Consider the following 20,734-nt stretch of genomic DNA (forward strand, 5'->3'; position numbering starts at 1 on the left):
ATTAAAATATAGTGGTTCATTAAAACTGCAATTAGAATTTCCAAATAAACAAACAGCCAGTACAGTTGTCGTGGAAAACGTTCGGCGTTGCGAAAGGTGATCACGATAACGTCCGCCGATGGCAAACACTGGGTAACACGACTGTCCGACTCCCCTACATTGTGAACCTTATACAATTCGACCTAGTAATAGGTGAATGGGGCAAAGAAATCGAGCTTCGCCCGATGTCTCGCGTGAGAATAAGATTGCCTCACGAACAAATGCAAAACAAATGGTATTTCCTCAGTCTTATATATTTGCCAAATATTATGAAGCTAATATACCTAATGATATTGATGCTTTAAGAATAGGAAATCACGTAGTGCTTAAGCATACAAGTAGGAAAAATGACTAGAATTGAAGTATAAGAATTACTAATCAAGTTCAACGTTTTAGTTACAAATGTGTTTCAGTTCCTAAAAATATTTTCAGTATTTTCTTCTAAAAAAGATTCTTTATTAGTTTACGAAATGCACCGAATGACGGGTAGACCAGATGCGGTTAGAACACCAACCAGCCCAGCAACCAACAGACTTAATTTACCTAATATACAAATATAAATTCCACTATAAGGTCATGTTGACCTCCAAGGAAAAAACTACTGTTTTTGGCTTTGAAATTCAAACGACAACTTATGTAAATGTACCTTCAAGTCGTTAATCTTTCTTTTAAGCTAAACAAAAATCTTTCAAATTTGTCAAATGATCTCTAGCGAGCGTACACTTAGACCAAACTAAGTTGGCAGCGAGTTTGATAGCGTATAAACCGGATCTGCATAATGGCTATTTTAAACGTCAAACTTCTATCAAATTATGACGTTACCGACTGCTATGGCATTTCCAATAAACTATTCATTGAAATCTTGCGAACGTGCCTGCTTTGCGATTATTCATATGTATTGTAAAATTATTGCGTATATAACTCATAGAGAGCCAAAGCTAAGTTGGAAGCGATTTTAACAGCCCATCAGAGTGTGAATGTGTTATGTAAAACACAAAAAACGTTTCACCAAAGTATTATTTGGCAAATATGTTATTCCGCAAATGTATCATTTTACAAAAAGTCACTTGACAAATAATCATTTAGTAAATAATACATTATTACAATATGTCAAAATACAAAGTATCAATTTTATATTTTTCATGTCACCTAGTAATATGTTTAGCAAATTTATACATTCACCAAACTTTGAGGGAATAATTCTGCATGGTTGCAATTTTCATTTGGGCCAGATTATTTTGAGGTAAGTTACTTAGTTGCAAGACAAGCAAGCAATCGTTGCTTACATTTTTCGCGTTGTAAAAAAAAAAAAAAACCTAACCTAACCTAACCTATCCGAGTCGGATTGCCCCGACAGGTCTGGCTCGCTTACAGTTTATTAGTACAGAAACACATGTCAAATAATACATTATAGCAAACATTTTTTGACCAATGATAGATTTATTTGTTAACTTTGTTGTTAAATAATCATTTGTCAAAAAGATCTGTTATGAAATGAAATTTTATTAGTTAATTATTTGGTAATAAGAATAATTTGTCAAAAATATTGTTGTAAAAAAATGATTTGCTAAAATATAATTTTGCCAGTAGTTGGTTGCCAAGTGTCAATTTGCTAAACATCTTTTGGCCAAACGACAGGACACCTAGCAGTCGCATCGAAGTATATTTACATCATCGTTAGAGTCGCAGGCCGGTCGTTGGTGGCACGCGGCGCATCTTCAACCTTTGGGTAATTCAAACGAGAATGCTCATGATTGACATTAAACGTTGTAGCATTTGTGCTACAAGCAGCCATTCGGAAACCGGTATCACTCCAATCGTCTAAAGAGCTATGACTCAGTGCGAACAACTTTATTTATAACATTTGTCGGTTTGTGGATGTTAATGATAATTAACTGATTTCAATTACGCGAAACAAGCTAGAGTTGAGCGTCCGCCGGAATGTTTTGTTTGAAATCAATTTGCATAATCTAAAGGGGTTTCTTTTGTAACTTGAGAGAAGTTCTTTAAACTACCTTATTTGAAACCATTTTTCATCATCGGCGCCAAAATTTAATGGCATAATCTTAAATTTAAAATTATTGAAAAAACTTTTTGTTTAAGAACCCCGTCTTAAGTCTTCCTATCTCAGATACCTTGAAATTGTATAAAAAATGTTGTATATTATTATAAGAACTCGCAGCTAATTTTCGTTTTGTTGAGAGAAACTTCTGTTTAGGTTTCCGTAGTCAACTAGGAACCCTTATAGTCTCGCCATGTCCGTCCCGTCTGTCCGCCCATCCGCGGCTTTGCTCCGTGGTCGTTAGTGCAAGAAAACTGCAATTTGGCATGAATATATAAATCATACATGGCTACAAAACGGTAAAACAAAAACAACGTAGAAGAAATTTTTTATAGGTACATCCCATACAAAATACCTCTACCGTACTTTTACTACTTACTAATACTCTTTAACCCAATGGTATGGGTATCGTTGGATAGGTATAATAAAATGAATTATAAGTAAAACCAATAAGTTTTCCTGGATTTTTAACCGACTTCAAAAAAGGAGGAGGTTCTCAATTCGACTGATTTTTTTTGTATGTATGTTACTCGATATCTCCGAGAATCGTGAACCGATTTTCAAATTTTTTTTTTTAATCGAACGTGTATAACTTCGAGATGGTCCCGTTGGCACCAAGTCGGGGTCTGATGATGGGATCTTGGAGAAATCGAGGGAACTCTTCAAATGTTATAGGTACATGTATGGCGCTTTTGGTAATTTCTGAAGTCAGTTATATTTTTTGTTAAAAAGTTTTATGAAAAATCGTATCTTATTCAAGTGTGACATTTTATTTTATGAAATATCATTTCATTTACATCATAGACCAGTTGTTCTTCGGTGAAATCAACATTACGAGACGGGAGTAATCCAAATGAGTACCAATAATTCCAATAGTTTCCTCTCCGGGTTGGAAACTCATTTTGTGCACTCGCTTTCGAAATAAATGCAAGCGGACATCTGAGTTTAGTATGCAAGCAAAGTGAGTAAAGATATAGAACATGCTACTGGCGATGTTTCTGAAAATTTATTTATTGTTGTTTGAAGGATAATCATCAGAGTTGTAATGGGATACTGAAGCACTCTTTATTGGCCTTTTCCTAAAGTTAATCCCCGAACGTTCCGAGTTGGAAATATTGCCCCAGGGAGTACTTAAACATTGTCAACTGTGTTTGTAAGGGACGATATAAAAACACAAGTTTGGGAACTTTGGGATTAAACGGATTTACAAATATTAACAAAGACGGATTAGGTCCCTGCCGTAATATTTGACCTTGACCTTATGTCGTGTTCACAGCCAACACAGTAAGAAAGTGTAAAATTCATCCTTATTAGTTAGTAAATCTTATGGGATGTCAGTTATTGATCGGTAGGTAATGGTAATCATGATTAACTTATAACACCCAATCGTACTAACGGCTATTAGAGCTGTCAGTCTCACAAGATTTCTACCGCGAGCTTGCCACTAATCTGACACTGATATATACGCTAACGTCTGCATAACTTACTTTATTTACATCTCACTCGCACTAATATTCCAGTACGAGCGAGATGTAAAGGAAGTAAGTTACGCACACTCTAGCGAATACGTCAGTGTCATGTCATGATGTCAGTCAAAAGCTCATCTTGTTATGTCACCTAAGTATTTATTGTTTATTTCGTTATTCATTTATAATTATAATATTATGTATATTAGATTAGTTATTTGTAATAAAGACCTTGTTGCCTGAATCTTAATAAATATATTAACTTTAAATCGTGGACGCGACTTAAAATCCCAGGCGTAAATCTTAAAATTTATGAAGTAAAATGCAGAAAAAAATAAAAAAAATGCCTGAAATACTTATTTACTTTACTATCCAGTGGTCGTTTTTGACTTATGATGTTATTCAAAAACCCGTTACTGGCCTGAATTAGCTATGAATCCTTTGTCTTTATCTGTAATTTTTTCTGACTTATGTATTTGTAAGAAAGGGACAAAACATAATTTAAATAAATCAGGCCGGTAAAGTTTCATGAATAAGGGGGTTAGTATCTAATTTGAATTGCTCGTGCGATGTTCATTATGTCAAATATGTAGGTAACATATTCGTATCAAAAAAACGGAAGTCAACACTTGCTAGTGAGGCTAAATGTTTCCGCGTATGACGGAATTCTACACATATTATTTATTTTATAATGATGCGCTTGCGTTGAGCGTGCTATACCATACCAGGATATTCAATAAATACGTACAACTAGTTAATTACTAAACCAAACCATAGAATACCTACTAAGATATAATATAGCATTGAATAGTTGAGCCCCATTAATAAGTCCGCCTTTTTATATTCGAATATGAACATATATAAATAAATAAAGGTACTCTTCGAATTCTGACTGCGCCAGCTTTACTGCTGCGGTATTACTAGAGCAGTCGGATTCCAAACGTCACCTTAAATCATAGAAGTACAATACTCGTAAGTATAGAAATGAAATGGTAGAGCCGGGAGATGACCGAACGAGGTGCTCTTATGGAACTTTCAGTAGGAGTAGCAGAGAAAGGGCTATTATTGTTTGTCCTTGTCACAGTCTCATTTTTAGGGTTCCGTAGCCAAATGGCAAATCTTAATCGCACAGATGACTTAAATAATTTTTTCCTCAACCTGCCATGGGCTTCAACCCCTGACCCTGAGACAATACATTTTTTTAGAACGAATAATTTCACTGGAAATCAGTTCCACATAGAATCAACTACCGAGTCCGAGGTGGTGAAAATCATAAATGGCATTGACACGGGGGCAGCGGGTTTTGATGGTATAACTATCCAAATGATACAGATGACCTTGCCGACTACTCTATCCGTTATTACCTACATAGTAAATAAATCAATTGCCGTTGGCGTGTGCCCAGACGACTGGAAGTGCGCTCGTGTGAAACCCATTCCTAAAGGCTCCTCTGTGGAGGATTTTAAAGATTTGCGGCCAATTAGCATCTTACCTGTATTATCTAAAATAATTGAAAGAGTGATATGCACACAGCTCACAAAGTATTTAGAAAACAATGGAATTTTGCCCGTAACGCAATCCGGTTTCCGTAGCGGTCACGGCACGGCCACGGCGCTTGCGCACGTGGTGGACGACGTGCTAGCGGCTTCCGACGAGGGCTGCGGCACCATTTTGGTTTTATTGGACTTTTCTCGCGCTTTTGATTGCTTGAACTCTGAGTTGCTATTGGCTAAAATGCGCTATTATGGTATATCAAACTCAGCATGTGAATGGTTTAAGTCGTATCTAACAAACAGGACCCAGTATGTAGAAATTGAAAATAGTTACGGGGAGTTGCAAAAGTCACAGGTTAAGGCAATAGAAAGGGGCACACCTCAGGGGTCGATTTTGAGTCCGATTCTGTTCATTTTGTACACGGCGGATCTTCTCAAGTGCGTTGAAAATTGTAGGATACACCTGTATGCAGATGACACCCAGATTTATTACTCTTTCAAAAGCAGTGACACGAAAATGGCTGAGATTCTAATAAATTCGGATCTCAATGCAATATCGCAATGGTCAACTAAAAATGCGCTCGTGTTAAATCCGTTAAAAACTAAATTCATGATTCTTGGAACTACCGCACAATGTATGAAAATTAAAGGGAATAATCCAATGATTAAAGTTGATAATCAAATAATTGAACAGGTTAATGTTACAAAAAACCTAGGCATTTTAATGGATAGCGAACTACGTTTTTGTGAACATGTCAGTAATAAGATTAGTCACGCATATTATCGTTTAAAGGCGCTTTACACCTTAAGGGAGCACTTGTCAGAAAAGGTACGGGAAACCCTTGTTGAAGCCTTAGTTTTGTCACATTTAAACTATTGCGATATAGTCTATGGCCCTAGGCTGTACGCCAAGACTGCGCGAACTATTCAACGGGCGCAGAACGCGTGTGTTAGATTCTGTTATAATGTGCCAAAGCGCGCGCATGTCACACCTTTCCTTAACGAAAAAGAGTCCTTAAAAATGGCGGCACGGAGGAATCTGCATCTAGCAACACAGGTATATAAAATCGTCCTAACTTGGAGACCTGAGTACTTATTTGAAAAGCTTAAGTGGCCGAAAAATAAAGACCGAGGAGTTCGAAGTATGCACGTTAATAAGGTAATTGTGCCGAAGCATAAATTTATGGGCTTTCAAGGAAGTTTTCGCTATCGAGCCTCGAAAATATGGAATGATTTACCTCCCCCTCTCCGTACTAATATGTCATTACCAACATTCAAAACTTATTTGAAAAGAAGGCTTTTAAAAGAACAAAAACGTGAACGATGATAAATGGATAAATTGCTAAACTAAAATTAAAATTAAAATTAAAACGCCAAGGGCCCCATTGCTAGACAAAGATACGTGAACAAGTAATTTATACCTATAAAAAACTTTAATTTTAATTTAAATGAGCACCTACTTTAATGTGAACGCAGGCTATAAAGGCATGTATTCTCCCTATAGCTAGCAAGTAATTTTAGGTTTTATATAAGCAAAGAGATAGGTACGGGCTGAAAAACAGCGCTGTGCAGTCACCAGACTCGCGGCAAAAGCTGAGTCCCGAGCCCATTGTCGCACTTAAGAGTTTGAATGTAAACAATAGTTCTATATGGTATATTATCATAGTTCTTAAAAGCTGTATACTTATTGCTACTGTGCTGTAATTAATGCTTATAGAGTGGTTGATTGTTTTAGTCGAATCAAGTTGCTCAGTCAAAACGATTAGTCAATAATGTTTGCTGCTGCTTGCTGTATGTACTATTTATTTATTTTTTGCGACAATAAATGACTTTTTATTTTATTTATTTATTTAAAAAACGGAAACCTTACAGATTCCTCATGTCCGTATGTCTGTCCGATTATTTTAGTCCCCACAGTAAATTTTAGTATGGTTTATGGTGGGAAATAAATTATCCGACCAAATTACGTAGGTTGTTTTTGATATGTTGTCAGGACTGTTAAAACGTGTTTTAATGTATGTTCTGTCTCTCACAGGCGCACGCATAAAGCACATCTATTGGATGCTACCATCTATGCCTGAAATATTACCATACGCAGTGTATACATAAGTATATAAAGACGTGCATTAATCATACTTTTTTTGTTTAAGAATACTAAAATACCTATTGCTAAATAGATTGAACGCCGTATTCAGAAAAGTAAAAATGTGTGAAAAGTTTTGTAATAGCCTTAGTAAGCCACCATTTAAATATTATTCCATCTTCTTAACTGATCAAGATTTTACCGGATAATCGCTGCCATCATGTCATGTAATGGGAAACTAGTGCTTGTTCCAAAATACCGGTCCAAGTATGATTGACAAGACAATAAGCAAAGCATGAATGACATAAACCGATATCAATACGCTCTAATATGTTTTGATGTCAATGTCCTTTACAACCCTTAGAGTCAATAACCTCGCAGGTGTTATTCTTGTAGTACTGTTGTTTAATATTGTTTACGGTAAACTCATGAGGAAACATTCCTGGTAATTTTTTCCATGCAATCATTCTGGACATTTTCCTCTCTGGATTTTGGCCCTACATTCATATTTTTATAAGAACTAAGTTACTTTAAAAAGCGCTAAAAACGGCCAAATGAATGCGCCGTAAACAGACGCCTAGCAACCAAAATCGGCAACAATAAACGCAAAAATCATCTCATTCCGTTCCCAAAATTTTAAGAATTAAGATTTGGAGGAGGTAAACGTCAAGAACGTAACCTCGATTTCGATTCGCAGGATATTTCACCTATAAGCTGTAATTGTCCTTATCGCACTAATATTGGAGCCGCCCCCGTCAGCGCGACGGAGATATTTACCTAAAATTTTCAAATCTGAGAAGGAGCTCAGATGGTATTTCCTCTTAATTTTAATTTCTGAGCATACTACCGTATGAATTACTATTCTTTAAGTGGCTACTTTTGGCCATGACTGTAAAATATGAAGTATTCATAAGCTGTGATTATAGGAAACTCTTTTATTGATGAAAATGTACAAATGACGGTCTTAATTTAATAACATAAGGTATTATATAACATTCAATTATACTAAGTACGACATAGGCACGAAGTGCTATGTTATGGGTATAACATTGTGCTGCTAAACTTCAAATGACAATGACAAACACAAAGTAAATAATTAAATAATTACGCATGTTAACCTTCCTTCCAACTAACACTATGTAGCTATGCGATGAATACGTTACTGCCTACCTAAATAATAAAATTGAGCTGAGAACAAGCGTATATTAGCGTCAGCGAGATATTAGATCTGAGCCCCTAGAGTAAATTTATTCGATAGCGAAACTTGACGTACGCGTTTGCGTTAAGTCTCATTTTGTATGGCATTTAGAAACAACGCGCCTAGCGGAACGTTTTGGAAACTCAAAATCTCATACAAAATGGGACTTCACGCAAACGCGTACGTCACGTTTCGCTATCGAATAAATTTACACTAGGGGTACAGTGCTTAATATTATAAAGACACATGTTTTCAAATCTTATAACTAACATGAATTTAATATATAAAAATAAATAATAATATGGAATTTGCTTTCATGAGATAATATATGTAGGTTTACTGTTATAGGTATAAGGAAATAATTCACGCAATGACAATATTAATTTGGAATTCAATACTTCGAGTGACACTTGACATGATTTTTAATTTTCGTCGCGCTTTTGATCGTTGACAAGCAATCTTGACTTTAATAGACTTGTCATAATAATATACCTAGATCATTTTCAAGCAAAAATGAGGCAATTACGAAATGAAACATCGACAAAGTTTGCGATAATCAAAGCAAGGCAAAGATAAATACCTATACAGTCTGTATTTTTGATACGATCGTATAATGAGAGGTTAATTAGTTTACGCCCCAATGAACACACGTATGTATATAGATTTTATAAAAAAGTACGACTTTTATTTTTCCTTATAAAGTAACTGTGTTTTCGTGTTTTTATTTCTATGTACAATAAAGTATATACATACATACATACATACATTATGCCCCAAATATTTATTTATAATATTTAAACATAGAAACATAAGTACAATCTTTCTCTTACTTATAATATTTCTAGCATAAGCTAGGGTTACAAAATATTGTTGCAATATAGCTCGTGAAATATGCGCTATGCTGAAACCATAATTCAGACTTGCTGAACATTACTTACAGCAAAACGTACAGCATACAGCAGTTTGCCTTGTCACGTATTCCCCCGAATAGATACAAAAAATACAAAGCTAAGTTGGTGTCTGCTATTTATATAGAATACCTAAATACCTATTTATATTTTTTTTGCATACTTCTTTGTTATTATCGTTATACTCTTTGCAGAGTGTCGTATCGTGGTTGTGGCCTTGCATAACTGATCACAAACTTAATACCTTCTGGGTTAAATATCTCAGGAGTATTTGCGTTATGCCGAATACTTGAGAATGTCGGGTGAGTATAATAAATAAATAATAAAAATATTATAGGATATTATTACACAAATTGACTAAGTCCCACAGTAAGCTCAATAAGGCTTGTGTTGAGGGCACTTAGACAACGATACGATATATATAATATATAAATATTTATAAATACTTAAATACATAGAAAACACCCATGACTCAGGAACAAATATCCATGCTCATCACACGAATAAATGCCCTTACCAGGATTTCAACCCGGGACCATCAGCTTCGTAGGCAGGGTCACTCACTACCCACTAGGCCAAACCGGTCGTCGTCAAAATCAAGTCTGAAAACCATTCGCAATAGAGTCTATTTTTGGAATTACCTGACAATTTTCAGTATTAGGATTTGCCCGAATACACCTTATTCAATATTGTAATCGAGGCTAAGCCCATCACGGGTACCTACCACGAGTTGGCATTTGACATTTATATGAACTCGATCGCATTCCCTCTTTATCGCAGCTACCCATTAGTGTGAGCGAGATAGACTGCGATCGAGTTTATGCAGTTGCTAACGTAAACGTCAAGTGTCAACTCGTGGTACAGCTACTGGTTATCTTTTCATGTTTTTGCTTTGCTAATATAAAATATGCTTGGTCGAAAGTAGGTTATAACCATAATATATGTATATCGGCATGGGAATACATGCCTCGCTTTTTATTTAATTAGGTTTTTGAATTTTGGAATACGACTTTTTGACGAAGCCTGTGGTGAATTATCACTTTCTAAGGGCGTGGCCACATGTCCACGACACGGCGCCGTAAACGTAAAACGAGACGCGGTGTCGCGTCGGAGCGCGGCACGTTATCCACGGTGCGAATATACGTTGCCGCGTCGTGAAAACACACGTTACTGCACCGAGCACCACAGGTTGCGCCGCGCGCCGGGCAGATTAACGTTGCCGTGTTGAGTTGAGTGGATGCACGGTGCGGTGCCACGTTCGATTACGACGCCGCAGCTTCTCGTACATCTTCAAAATATTTTGCGATCAGTTTTCAATTCGCATGGATCCTATCACACGTATTCTGCTCTTGTTGCTTTTAAGAAGAAGCATGAAGAAAAAGCAGAGGAAAAGAAAATATTGGATAAATCCATATCTTTTTATTATCAATCATGATGGCAGTCATTTGAAAAGTACGAGGCTTTAAAAATAAGTGATCACAAGATTTATGATTATTTTAGAATGTCTGTGTCAAGTTTTGAAGAACTATTACGGAAAATATCGCCTCGTTTAAAAAGGCAACATGTATTTAGGAAACCAGTTCGACCTCTGGATATGTTGGGATTAACAATAAGGTAAGAATTAAAAATATGTATATTTAATGTTATTGTTTATTGTCATTGTCAATCAAACAAGAATGTATTATAAGTAGTTAGTCAAACTTGTAACTATTTGGAAATAATTAGGTAACACTATTAACAAATTTTATACACAGTGTCACATGAGGACACCGAATAATTTACCCATCTACTCAACTCAACATGGCAACGTTAATCTGCCCGGCGCGCGGCGCGACCAGCGGTGCCCGGTGCAGTAACGTGTGTTTTCACGACGCGGCAACGTATATTCGCACGGTGGATAACGTGCCGCGCTCCGACGCGACACCGCGTCGTTTTACGTTTACGGCGCCGTGTCGTGGACATGTGGCCACGACCTAAGCGGATTCCGTTTAGTACCTACGCTTTTGACGAAGTCAGCGCTGTGGATTTAGATGATGGTTGTGTTTTAGTAGTTATGTTTTCCTTGAATCAATGTATATTGACTTTTAAAAAGTTATATTTGCGTTATTCCATGCGTACCTATAGTAAAAAGAAAAAAGTCTTACATTCTTTTGTATACTTAATCTGCCATTTACTTATACAAAATGACTAACTGTTTATTCAATATGTTTCACAGCTTTTACTTGTTCCTAAATGATTTCCATTGTATTAAGAATAGCCTAGCAACTAGCGGCAAGAAGTGTCCCCTGAGTCCTGAGTCACAGCTAACGTCACTGACTACGTAGCCCCATTCATCTTTCGAGGGACCTCCTCAAAGCCGACAGTCACACAAACAGTTTGGCCAATGATTTTTATGATGTTATTAATGCTTATAATATGTTAATTTGTTATTTAAATTGAACAGTGACGTGAGTTTTATATTTACTTTAATGTTAGGTATATGATAATGCATACGGAACTTTTAGAATAGAGTCAAGGACCTCTCTGAAAATTAGAAAGCCATTAATAAAACTGGATGAGATTAAAAATCGAACTTGGATAGGTACAGACTATGCGTCAAAAGTACCTACCATTCTCTGAAAACTTAGGAAACAAAAAGAGATATGGCTCTTTAGTATACACGGCGTATCACGAGGAACCCGAAGGATTATAACCGCGCATTTCTGAAGGAAAAAATGTTATATGAGTTTAGGTCAATTTCACCAAAAACATTTTTTTCGTTTGATTTTTTCGATTTTTTTGTATTTGTACATAAAAATCCAATATTATTTAGTAATCCTGTCACTTGAAATTGAGGTATTGCAAAATGTTATTTTGTCGATTTTTTTACATCTATCAATGAGGATAATATTGACTACGTCCCATAGTAGGAACATCAGAAAAGGCGTTTAGCACTAAGTAACAATAAAAATATGTTTTGTTTTTTCAATTGGCATTAATTCCGATACTAGGCGAATTACAGAAAAGTTTATAGGACATTTTAGTCTTTAAATATGATCACGAATACACTATTAAGAAGCTTTGCGGTTCCTCGTATGTAGAACAATTAAACTGTTGCAGATACTTATAAACACAAACTGTAGAGAAAAAAAATAAAAAGAAAAAAAAATACGAATCAATGAGCACTAACTTTTTAATATAGAAAATCTGTATAAAATGCTTCTTCTTTCTCTTTCTTGAATGTTGTCATTAATTAACTTGTTTGTAAATTTTATCAGTAGTTGTATGATCTTCATATTTCTTAAATGTTATCATTAATTATTTAACTTTAATCTTCATTTTAGCCTTGTTAATTGTTTAATACGTGCATGTTGTTTTTCTCAGAGCAATAATTGTGTTACCTATAAGTGGAAACTGTTCTGGCTGTTGTACTAACTTAATTTGTTAAACTGCATGTGTAATGATATGCTGTTTGTTTGTTTCCCTTTACAATAAATAAATAAATAGAGATATATCTCTATTTGGAAAAGTATTCGAGGGTGTTTCATACGCTAATATTGATGCTGACTGTACCGAGGGTTAACCTTCTTTTTGGCTTGGCCGTATTAACAATGCATAAAGTTTGTATGAAACAGCGGTTTTAGTCGGCAAGCCTTAACGGAACGCCTTTGTCAATCTACGCGTCATGTTCCACTATCTGGCCATTTGTTATGTAAACCAAACAATAGCCGCAGTGTAACGTTTTCGTTAATGGAGTCCATAAGTAGATTGACCATTCTATGCAGCCGCCGATACGCTTTTTAACCTATATTACGATGCTGAAACATTTATAAACTGTTACTTACCAAATTAAATTAATTTTTATCGAAATATTTAAATTTATTTAGTGACCTACTAGTTTTGTGCAATGTAGTGTTTTACTTTTATGTTAGCCCGACGGTTTATTTTAGAGTGACTTTCTCGGGGGGTCCGTCTGAATGTAACTATGTATTCGCATGGAATGCATGATATTATGGTACAAAAAGTACAAAATATTTGCCTAGCCACGGCTAGTTAGCTTCTCAAATACCTTGAGAAAACTAGTGTTCACCATAATAACAATAGATTTATGAAGAAATCGCGAAGAAATATTTAATGGGACCAGTCAGAGTTATGTCATTATTACTACAGAATTTTAATAATCATTATATTAATACCGTTGTTAGAAGTAACAAGTTGTTTCAGTTGCTTACGCCTTATTCAAAGATAACATCTCGTAAAAAGTAAATTAAAAAGCTTATTTGGACCTTGGAAGCAGACCGGGCCATAAAAGGGAAGCACTTATAAAAACAACCTTCCGATTTAGTGCATAATGTTGATGTCATTGCCTGAAGAGGTGGGTACTGCGACAATAGAGGGCGTTCAACTTCAGTGAGGTATCGCGGTAGGATATCAGTGCAAGAAACTAGACAATACCATGATTGATGATGGTCGAAATTTTGTGCCTAGTTAAGCATAAAGAAATGGCAAGAAATAATGAACGGTAGCGATCCTGATACAATTCGATCCATCAAGAGGCTATAAATCAATTGAAATGTATCTGAAGGCGAAGATGATATCGATGACTTTATAATGTATCTAGTTAATTTGCAATTGTAAATTTTTATTACAATGTCCAAGTGAATAGTTAGTCTTAAGTTACTATTAATAGTACTGATGCCATATAAATGCTATGTTACTGTTAATCATAAATGTGAATATTATGTAGAAACCAGTTATACACTCAATGTTTGTCGTCACTCAATTAACTATGTATATGTATTTAAAGATAATTAATCCATGTATCTCTTGAATATGTTGATAATTCAATGTAACTTCGTATACATAATAATAGATAATGTAAACATATAATAATAGATAATGTGTGCGATATGTAAAATGTAAAATGGTGATTTCATCTTTAAGAAGACGAAAACATCATACGAGTAAGATAATATAATTAGTAATAAAATACAGGTATGCCAAAGTTGTTGAGAGAGAGGGGCTGATAAAGTCACCCCGTTAAATAAAAAATCCCAGGGACACTTTTCTGTTTTACTAATTGGTATAATCTCGATTTGTGTTTCGGAGTTTGACTGTCTAAGTTGGGCAATGCTAGGATATTGCCTAATCAAAGGCAGACAGAAGTAAGTTTAGGACTTTGACTAAAATGATTGGTCTAATCTGAGGCTTGACTAGACAAACCTAGAAGTGCCAGCGCATCAGGATTACACTCAAAGGGGAAAGTGGGGGAATTAGGAACGTTTAACTTCAAACGCTCTAAAAAGATATAAAAATGACGCAAAACGAATACATTTTTATGCTAACCGTTAGTTTGGTTATCTATCAAATTTTAACAAAATTATAATTTTAAGTTAATGTTATCCTACTTAATTTGGACAAAAAAATACCTTGCCGTTCCTTTTTACCCGAATCCGTATGGGGTAATTGAAACAGTCCGCGGGGGAAATAGAAACAATGTAGATTTTCTGTTTAATATCACTTTTCAAGGATCTTTATAAATATTAAAATATTGTATTTTCAATGATAATGTAGTAGGAATAAAGTCACTTAGGCACACTGAGGCCTCTTTATGTTAACCATGGTCGAGATATTTTGGAAATTATAAGTACTGTACACCTCACTGATTTAAATGACCCGCCGTTCTCGATTCCCCCACTCCCCCGTAATATAATCTACTAGAAGTGAGTACCAAGCTATACTAAAGTTTAAAGGTTATTGAGACTGCGCTTTAAAGATCCCGTCCACCGCTCATTGATATGCATGAGGCTTGCTTCCGTAAATATTTCATTCTAGAGGCGAAGAAAATCGTATTCAATAAGATTTCCGGGTCACCATTGGGTAATTGGAAGTCCCTCCAAATTTCCTCTTAATTATATCTGATTTACCCTTTGTTGTTTTTTCACTCGGAGCAATAATTCCGAAATGCTAACTTTCAGTATTTTTACTCAAAGGACCTTTTCCTTCCTTTCCGGCGCCCAAATCAGTTAAAACGAAAAAGCCAGAAATAAATATTATCCACTTCGCCTTATTATACTTTCGTGCTTATTATAAGAAAGCTTGCTTGTTATACGCATAAAATATTCGTACCGACTGCGACGCGACGAATAAACGAGAAAAAACAACACATTATAGGCATATGGTAGGCAATAGATCTTTTGAATTCCTTTTCCACCCCAAGAGGAAAAATCCGATACTCGATTTGCGTCCATGTAGGTGGCAGAAATTGATCCTATCCAATTGTAATTTTCTTTATTTCAGCTTTTCTTTTAGCGGAGTAATCATGATTATATTAAATTTCCAACATACACAAGTCAAATCAGAATTTGAGGAATATTTCTATTTGTTTAAAGGTATACAATACAAATTACTAGATTTTAAGTAGGGGAAGAGGCGCATGGCGGTATATGTGCATATTTACATATTTATTAACCCCTTCAGCGCTAATTACGACACGTTGTCGTTTTGCCTCTACGAAGTGTTTCCGCTATCCATGTTATCAGCTACGACGTAACTTGGCGGTGAATGTGTTAAAGTAGATGCGGCATTTGTTTCTCTCATTAGTATCCATGACGGTTTTTTTCATATCGTCTATGAGGTGCTTGTTTTAGTCTTAATTGACCTTGCCGGTCGCCTATAAATAAGCTTGCTTCAAATTACGAGACCTCAACCGAATGTCTGGTTTAGTTTCAGACTGAAAGCCCTGTCACCCGCCGTTTTCGCGTTGACACTAATTGCCGACTGTCGACGATGCCTGTGACTTTGTCAAATGAAATAAGTCGACAAAATTAGACTAAGCCTATCATGTTGAAATATTGTGTCCTACCGAGCAGTAAATTACTTATCTAATTTATATTCGTAATAATTTCTTGAAGTTTTTTTACTATTCCTAGTTCCACTACTATACTAATACTACTACTTATACTACTGGAAAGCACTAGTATAATTACACGATAAAACTGTTTAAAAATCAGTCAGTAAGTGTCGAGTGAAATTTGCTAAACAGAATACTTGTTTATATGTATTGTCTCCACTTAATTTAGTTTATTTATTTAATAGATTATATGTTCATATGTTTATTTTATCTACACACATATCATAAACCCTCTATGATGCCTTCAAAATCCGTAAATAATGGCCAACATTACAATAAACTGTTTTGTTACAACAAATTTCTTATCTGTAATTGCTTCATAACTACAACATAATCGATTTGGTTAAACATTCAAATTTGGAACATATCTTTAAAAAAAAAAATCGATTTGCCCTCTATTCTAATATCAATCGAGATGCCTTTTTGTTCGAAATGAAATGTCCATTTCATACAAATTTTACATATCTCGCATGCTAGTTTGTATCGAATGATACGGAAACAGGCCCCCGACTCTAGTGTGTCTCTGAATTAAAAAAAAAACTATGTATGCGTGAAAAATGTTTTCATTTACCACCATTTGACGTACAGTTTATCTTTTAATTAGTTTTAAGTATAAAATGAATATGTTTTGTTGTTTTTAAAATAACTATAGCAAAAGGTGCGTGTAAAATGAGCGATAAAAATATTTCGGCAACGCCACACCATATCCGCGAGTTCCGCCAAGAGAGCAATGATGCCCCAACGTTGGCTGTAATTTGGGTTAGTGAATATATCATAGAAAGTTTATAATATGTGTGTAGATAAAATAGTGTATGTAACTGTACATAATTAGATATTAAAACACTCGTGTGATCCTATTAAGAGACTCACTTCGTTCGTTTCTTAAACCCACACTCGTGTATTTTAATGCCTTTTATTATGTAGCAGTCACATAAACTACTATTTTGTGTCGTGCTTGTCGTAATTTAAATATTGTATTCAGATATTTGGACATTCATGTATTTAATAGTTCCATTACTTCAGTGAAGCGAAAATTAGCGAATCTATTTGTTACCCACTTTGATCCTAATTATTTTATTTTCACAAGTAACAGGTTTGCAATTTGTTAGAGTGTTTAAGTATATGTATTTAATTAACCTTTATTTTTACTGTTAGTATTACTCAGCAGTTCTATAACGTAGATAAGCTATGAGTTGTATAAAATTGAGTGTTTTTGTATTTTTTTTATGTTTTTATACTACGTCGGTGGCAAACAAGCATACGGCCCGCCTGATGGTAAGCATTGCTAGGATATGTACGCCTGCAACTCCAGAGGTGTTACATGCGCGTTGCCCTAAACCCCCCCGGTGAGCTCTGGCAACCTTACTCATCGGCAGGAACACAACACTATGAGTAGGGTCTAGTGTTATTTGGCTGCGGTTTTCTGTAAGGTGGAGGGACTTCCCCAGTTGGGCTCTGTTCTAGACCTGGAATGACATCCGCTGTGCTGTGCCCTACCACACAAAGCGAGATGACATTCACAATACCCATACCTCTCTTTTGGCCGTAGTTTAAGGACGCACCCGGGGCCGTTTCGGGTCCGAGTGTATAAATCGTGATACCATTTTGTAAAATAGCGTGGAAAATTTGTTATATTGTTTATTCCATTTCTATCTGTGAGTACTTGTAATTGGCTTCGTATTGTTACCTAAATCTGCATAATGTTTTTGTAGTTGTTGGTATTCCTTAAAATAAATAAATAAAATAAAATATTGATAAATTGCAGTATAAATTAATGAATTTTTATATTATCTATCTGACGGTTTTCGCTGTCTGAAAGTTGTCTGGAAAAGATCGCTTTTTAGCGATAAGTGCGCCCGTTGTAACCTACTCTCTTATGTCCTGTCTTTGTTTGTAACATGTATTTTTGTTTGTAGTGCACCTTAAAGTATTTTATTATTATTATGACCGTCAATAATTTAAAATTTAATTTTATTTAATATTTTTTTTTGTTCTATTTAGCATGCAGACATATAATTATAAAATGTCAACAATAATATTTAAAAACAATACAACTTATGAAAACTAGCAATTGATAAGTTAAAATAATATTTCAAATTTACCGTCAAATTGAAAACTAAGTAACATAATTAAAACAGAACACTAAATAAAAAATGGGAGACATGTCATACTAAAACTCATAATAATTGTATTTATAAATCTCAATTCATTCATAAACCTAATATTTATGTCTTAGTTACAAGAAATCCAAGGCAACAATTTCAGCGTATAAACCGTCATGAAAATGAATTAGGGTAAGAACAGGGTTAATTTGACTGCATCAAAAAAATACAAGTAAGATTTACATTTACTTATTGTACCTATAACTATTAGTTATTAGTAAATTACTATTTCCTACAATTTAATTTTAAACTAAATTAAATTCAAGTGTATAAAGTATTGGTAATTTAGGGAAAAGCGTGTAACGCGCATGTAGAAAGCAGTGAAAACGTAAATTTTTCATACGAGCAATATTGCCCGCCGAATTGCCTCGGTTAACCAGATTAATAATTACTGAGCATAATAATCCTCTTTGTCATAATAAAGACAAGTTTCCGTCTCGCACGTCGTCCGGGTTGACGCGCGATAAGCCACAGATAGTACTGATTACCCAACCCTCGTTACCGCCCTTTCCTACCCTTTAACATACATTCACGTAAATGAAGTGTTAGATAATTTACGGAATTTACGTATAAAGCTATGACAAACTCCCTTGAGTTGCGTGTACACGTGAACTTATACAAAGTTGTCTTAGTTTTGGAAGTTAAAGATCGATTCAAAAGGGCTGTAGCTAAATGTCTATCACAATGTTGATAGCTCATTAATCTCATTATAAAGCTCGCACCAACTCCTTCGAATACAGATTTATTTTATAGTCATGATGCTGTATTATTGTAAAATAATTACTATTATTCTATTCAAAAGATTTATTTTGTACATAGTTATTAAGTAAGCAAAAACGATAGGGCTCTTCCTGTAAAATTTAATTACCTATTTATACTTAAATTAACTGTACTAAAAAGTTTTGTAGTACTTAACACTGAATTTGCTCATAATTCATGATTCAAATTCTCTTTAATATTATAATTATTCAATTTAACTTCTAAGAAAGTTTCACAAATAATTTATCGCTGCTTGAAATATTCAGAAACTTTTGTTATTTTAGTTTGTTATTATATGCATTCAATCATAAAAACAATATTAATTGAAAACTTACCAATAAATAAATAATCGTTCCCGGCCCCATGGCCTGGGTTCGGCCCTTTAGGCCTTTGCAGTCCCGGCGAGTCCCGCACCACAATACAAAGCCTCCACGCGCCGGCTTAGCACGACTAATTCGCTCAGGACCCGCTCTCAAGCGGCCGGCTTTTCAAACTAAATTGTGCAAACTCGAAGATGCGCCTCTTATATTACCTCTTACGATAACGTCGAATACCGCAACGTATTTGGCATATAGGTGTGCTCGCGTGTAGGTGTTTTCGGCGGCGAAGCCTTTGCGCCGCGTGTGAGTGTCGTGACAATGACACAAACCGCATTAGTGTGCGTGAGTCCGAATCCTTAAAGCCGCACGTAAATCCTATATCAGCAGAATTAACATCCGATTTAGCTTTTAAATTTTAAAGTCCATTAAAGGGTAGTGAAGTTATTATGACACCACGATTTAAGAGGGCGTTTGAGACGAGATATGAGAATCTACTGCTTCATCCCAGTTATATTTTTATATCCGGAAGCACGTACTTCACATTCCTATTATATGGTATGTACCTATACGTGATACGAATAAAAATAAGTTGATCCTTTAATAGTTTCATATTGTATAGTCTTCATTAAACGAAAATCAGTAAGAAATCTAATGTTCTTATGATAAATGAAAGCAGTTTACGCGTACCTATACAGGGTGTCCCATAAATGGCACATCGTAGTGACACTTAAGGGAGGCGAGGCCAAGAACCATCGAATCGGTAAAGGATGCACGGTTTTTGAGTTATGGCCAAATTAAAGTTTTTCATATTTTATTAACATTGTTAGTGCCAGTATTCACCGAGACAACACTTTTTTGTGTGAGTTAAACCCTTGCGATGAAAAAGAACTGATCACATTTTGAATTTAAAATTATATTGTGGACATGAATTCAACAGCCAAGTCATAGTTTTGTATGACTATAGGTAGTTGTACTAAGTGGACAGATGCAAATAACTAAGGATTGCAATCTGGTCCGCCGGATTCGCTAAAAATCACTGGAGGAGGAGTTCTATTCCACATCCCATCATATGGCATTGGAAACGAATCAAATTTATAATTGTAAACGTAAATTAGAGCATTTATGAATGGTTAACGATATTAAATGACTTAGATTTCAAAGTGAGATTGATATGACTTCTTTTTAAAGTGAGATTGATATTGTTACACTTTTTACTAATAAGTTTTAATTTATAATCGAAACTTTATTTAGTAATTTGAAATTATTGATTTAGGAAATCATTTGGCAAAAATATTCTCCATTTCTCGTATTTCGTAGAATAATATGTTATTTAATTAACTTTAATATTCCTA

General features: G+C 35.0%; 1 protein-coding gene across 1 annotated transcript in view; it reads right to left on the bottom strand.

Annotated features, from left to right (window-relative positions):
• The window catches only part of LOC133520036 (uncharacterized), a 40,827-nt gene extending 21,262 nt beyond the window's left edge, over nt 1-19,565 (bottom strand). Inside the window, exon 1 of the mRNA XM_061854296.1 lies at nt 19,398-19,565. Coding sequence (XP_061710280.1) covers nt 19,398-19,427 — 30 coding nt within the window. The 5' untranslated portion in view covers nt 19,428-19,565. The remainder of the gene's footprint in view (nt 1-19,397) is intronic.
• Nucleotides 19,566-20,734: the final 1,169 nt, after the last annotated feature.

The sequence above is a fragment of the Cydia pomonella genome, chromosome 7, assembly GCF_033807575.1.
Source record: "Cydia pomonella isolate Wapato2018A chromosome 7, ilCydPomo1, whole genome shotgun sequence".
NCBI classification, from domain to species: Eukaryota; Metazoa; Arthropoda; class Insecta; order Lepidoptera; family Tortricidae; genus Cydia; species Cydia pomonella.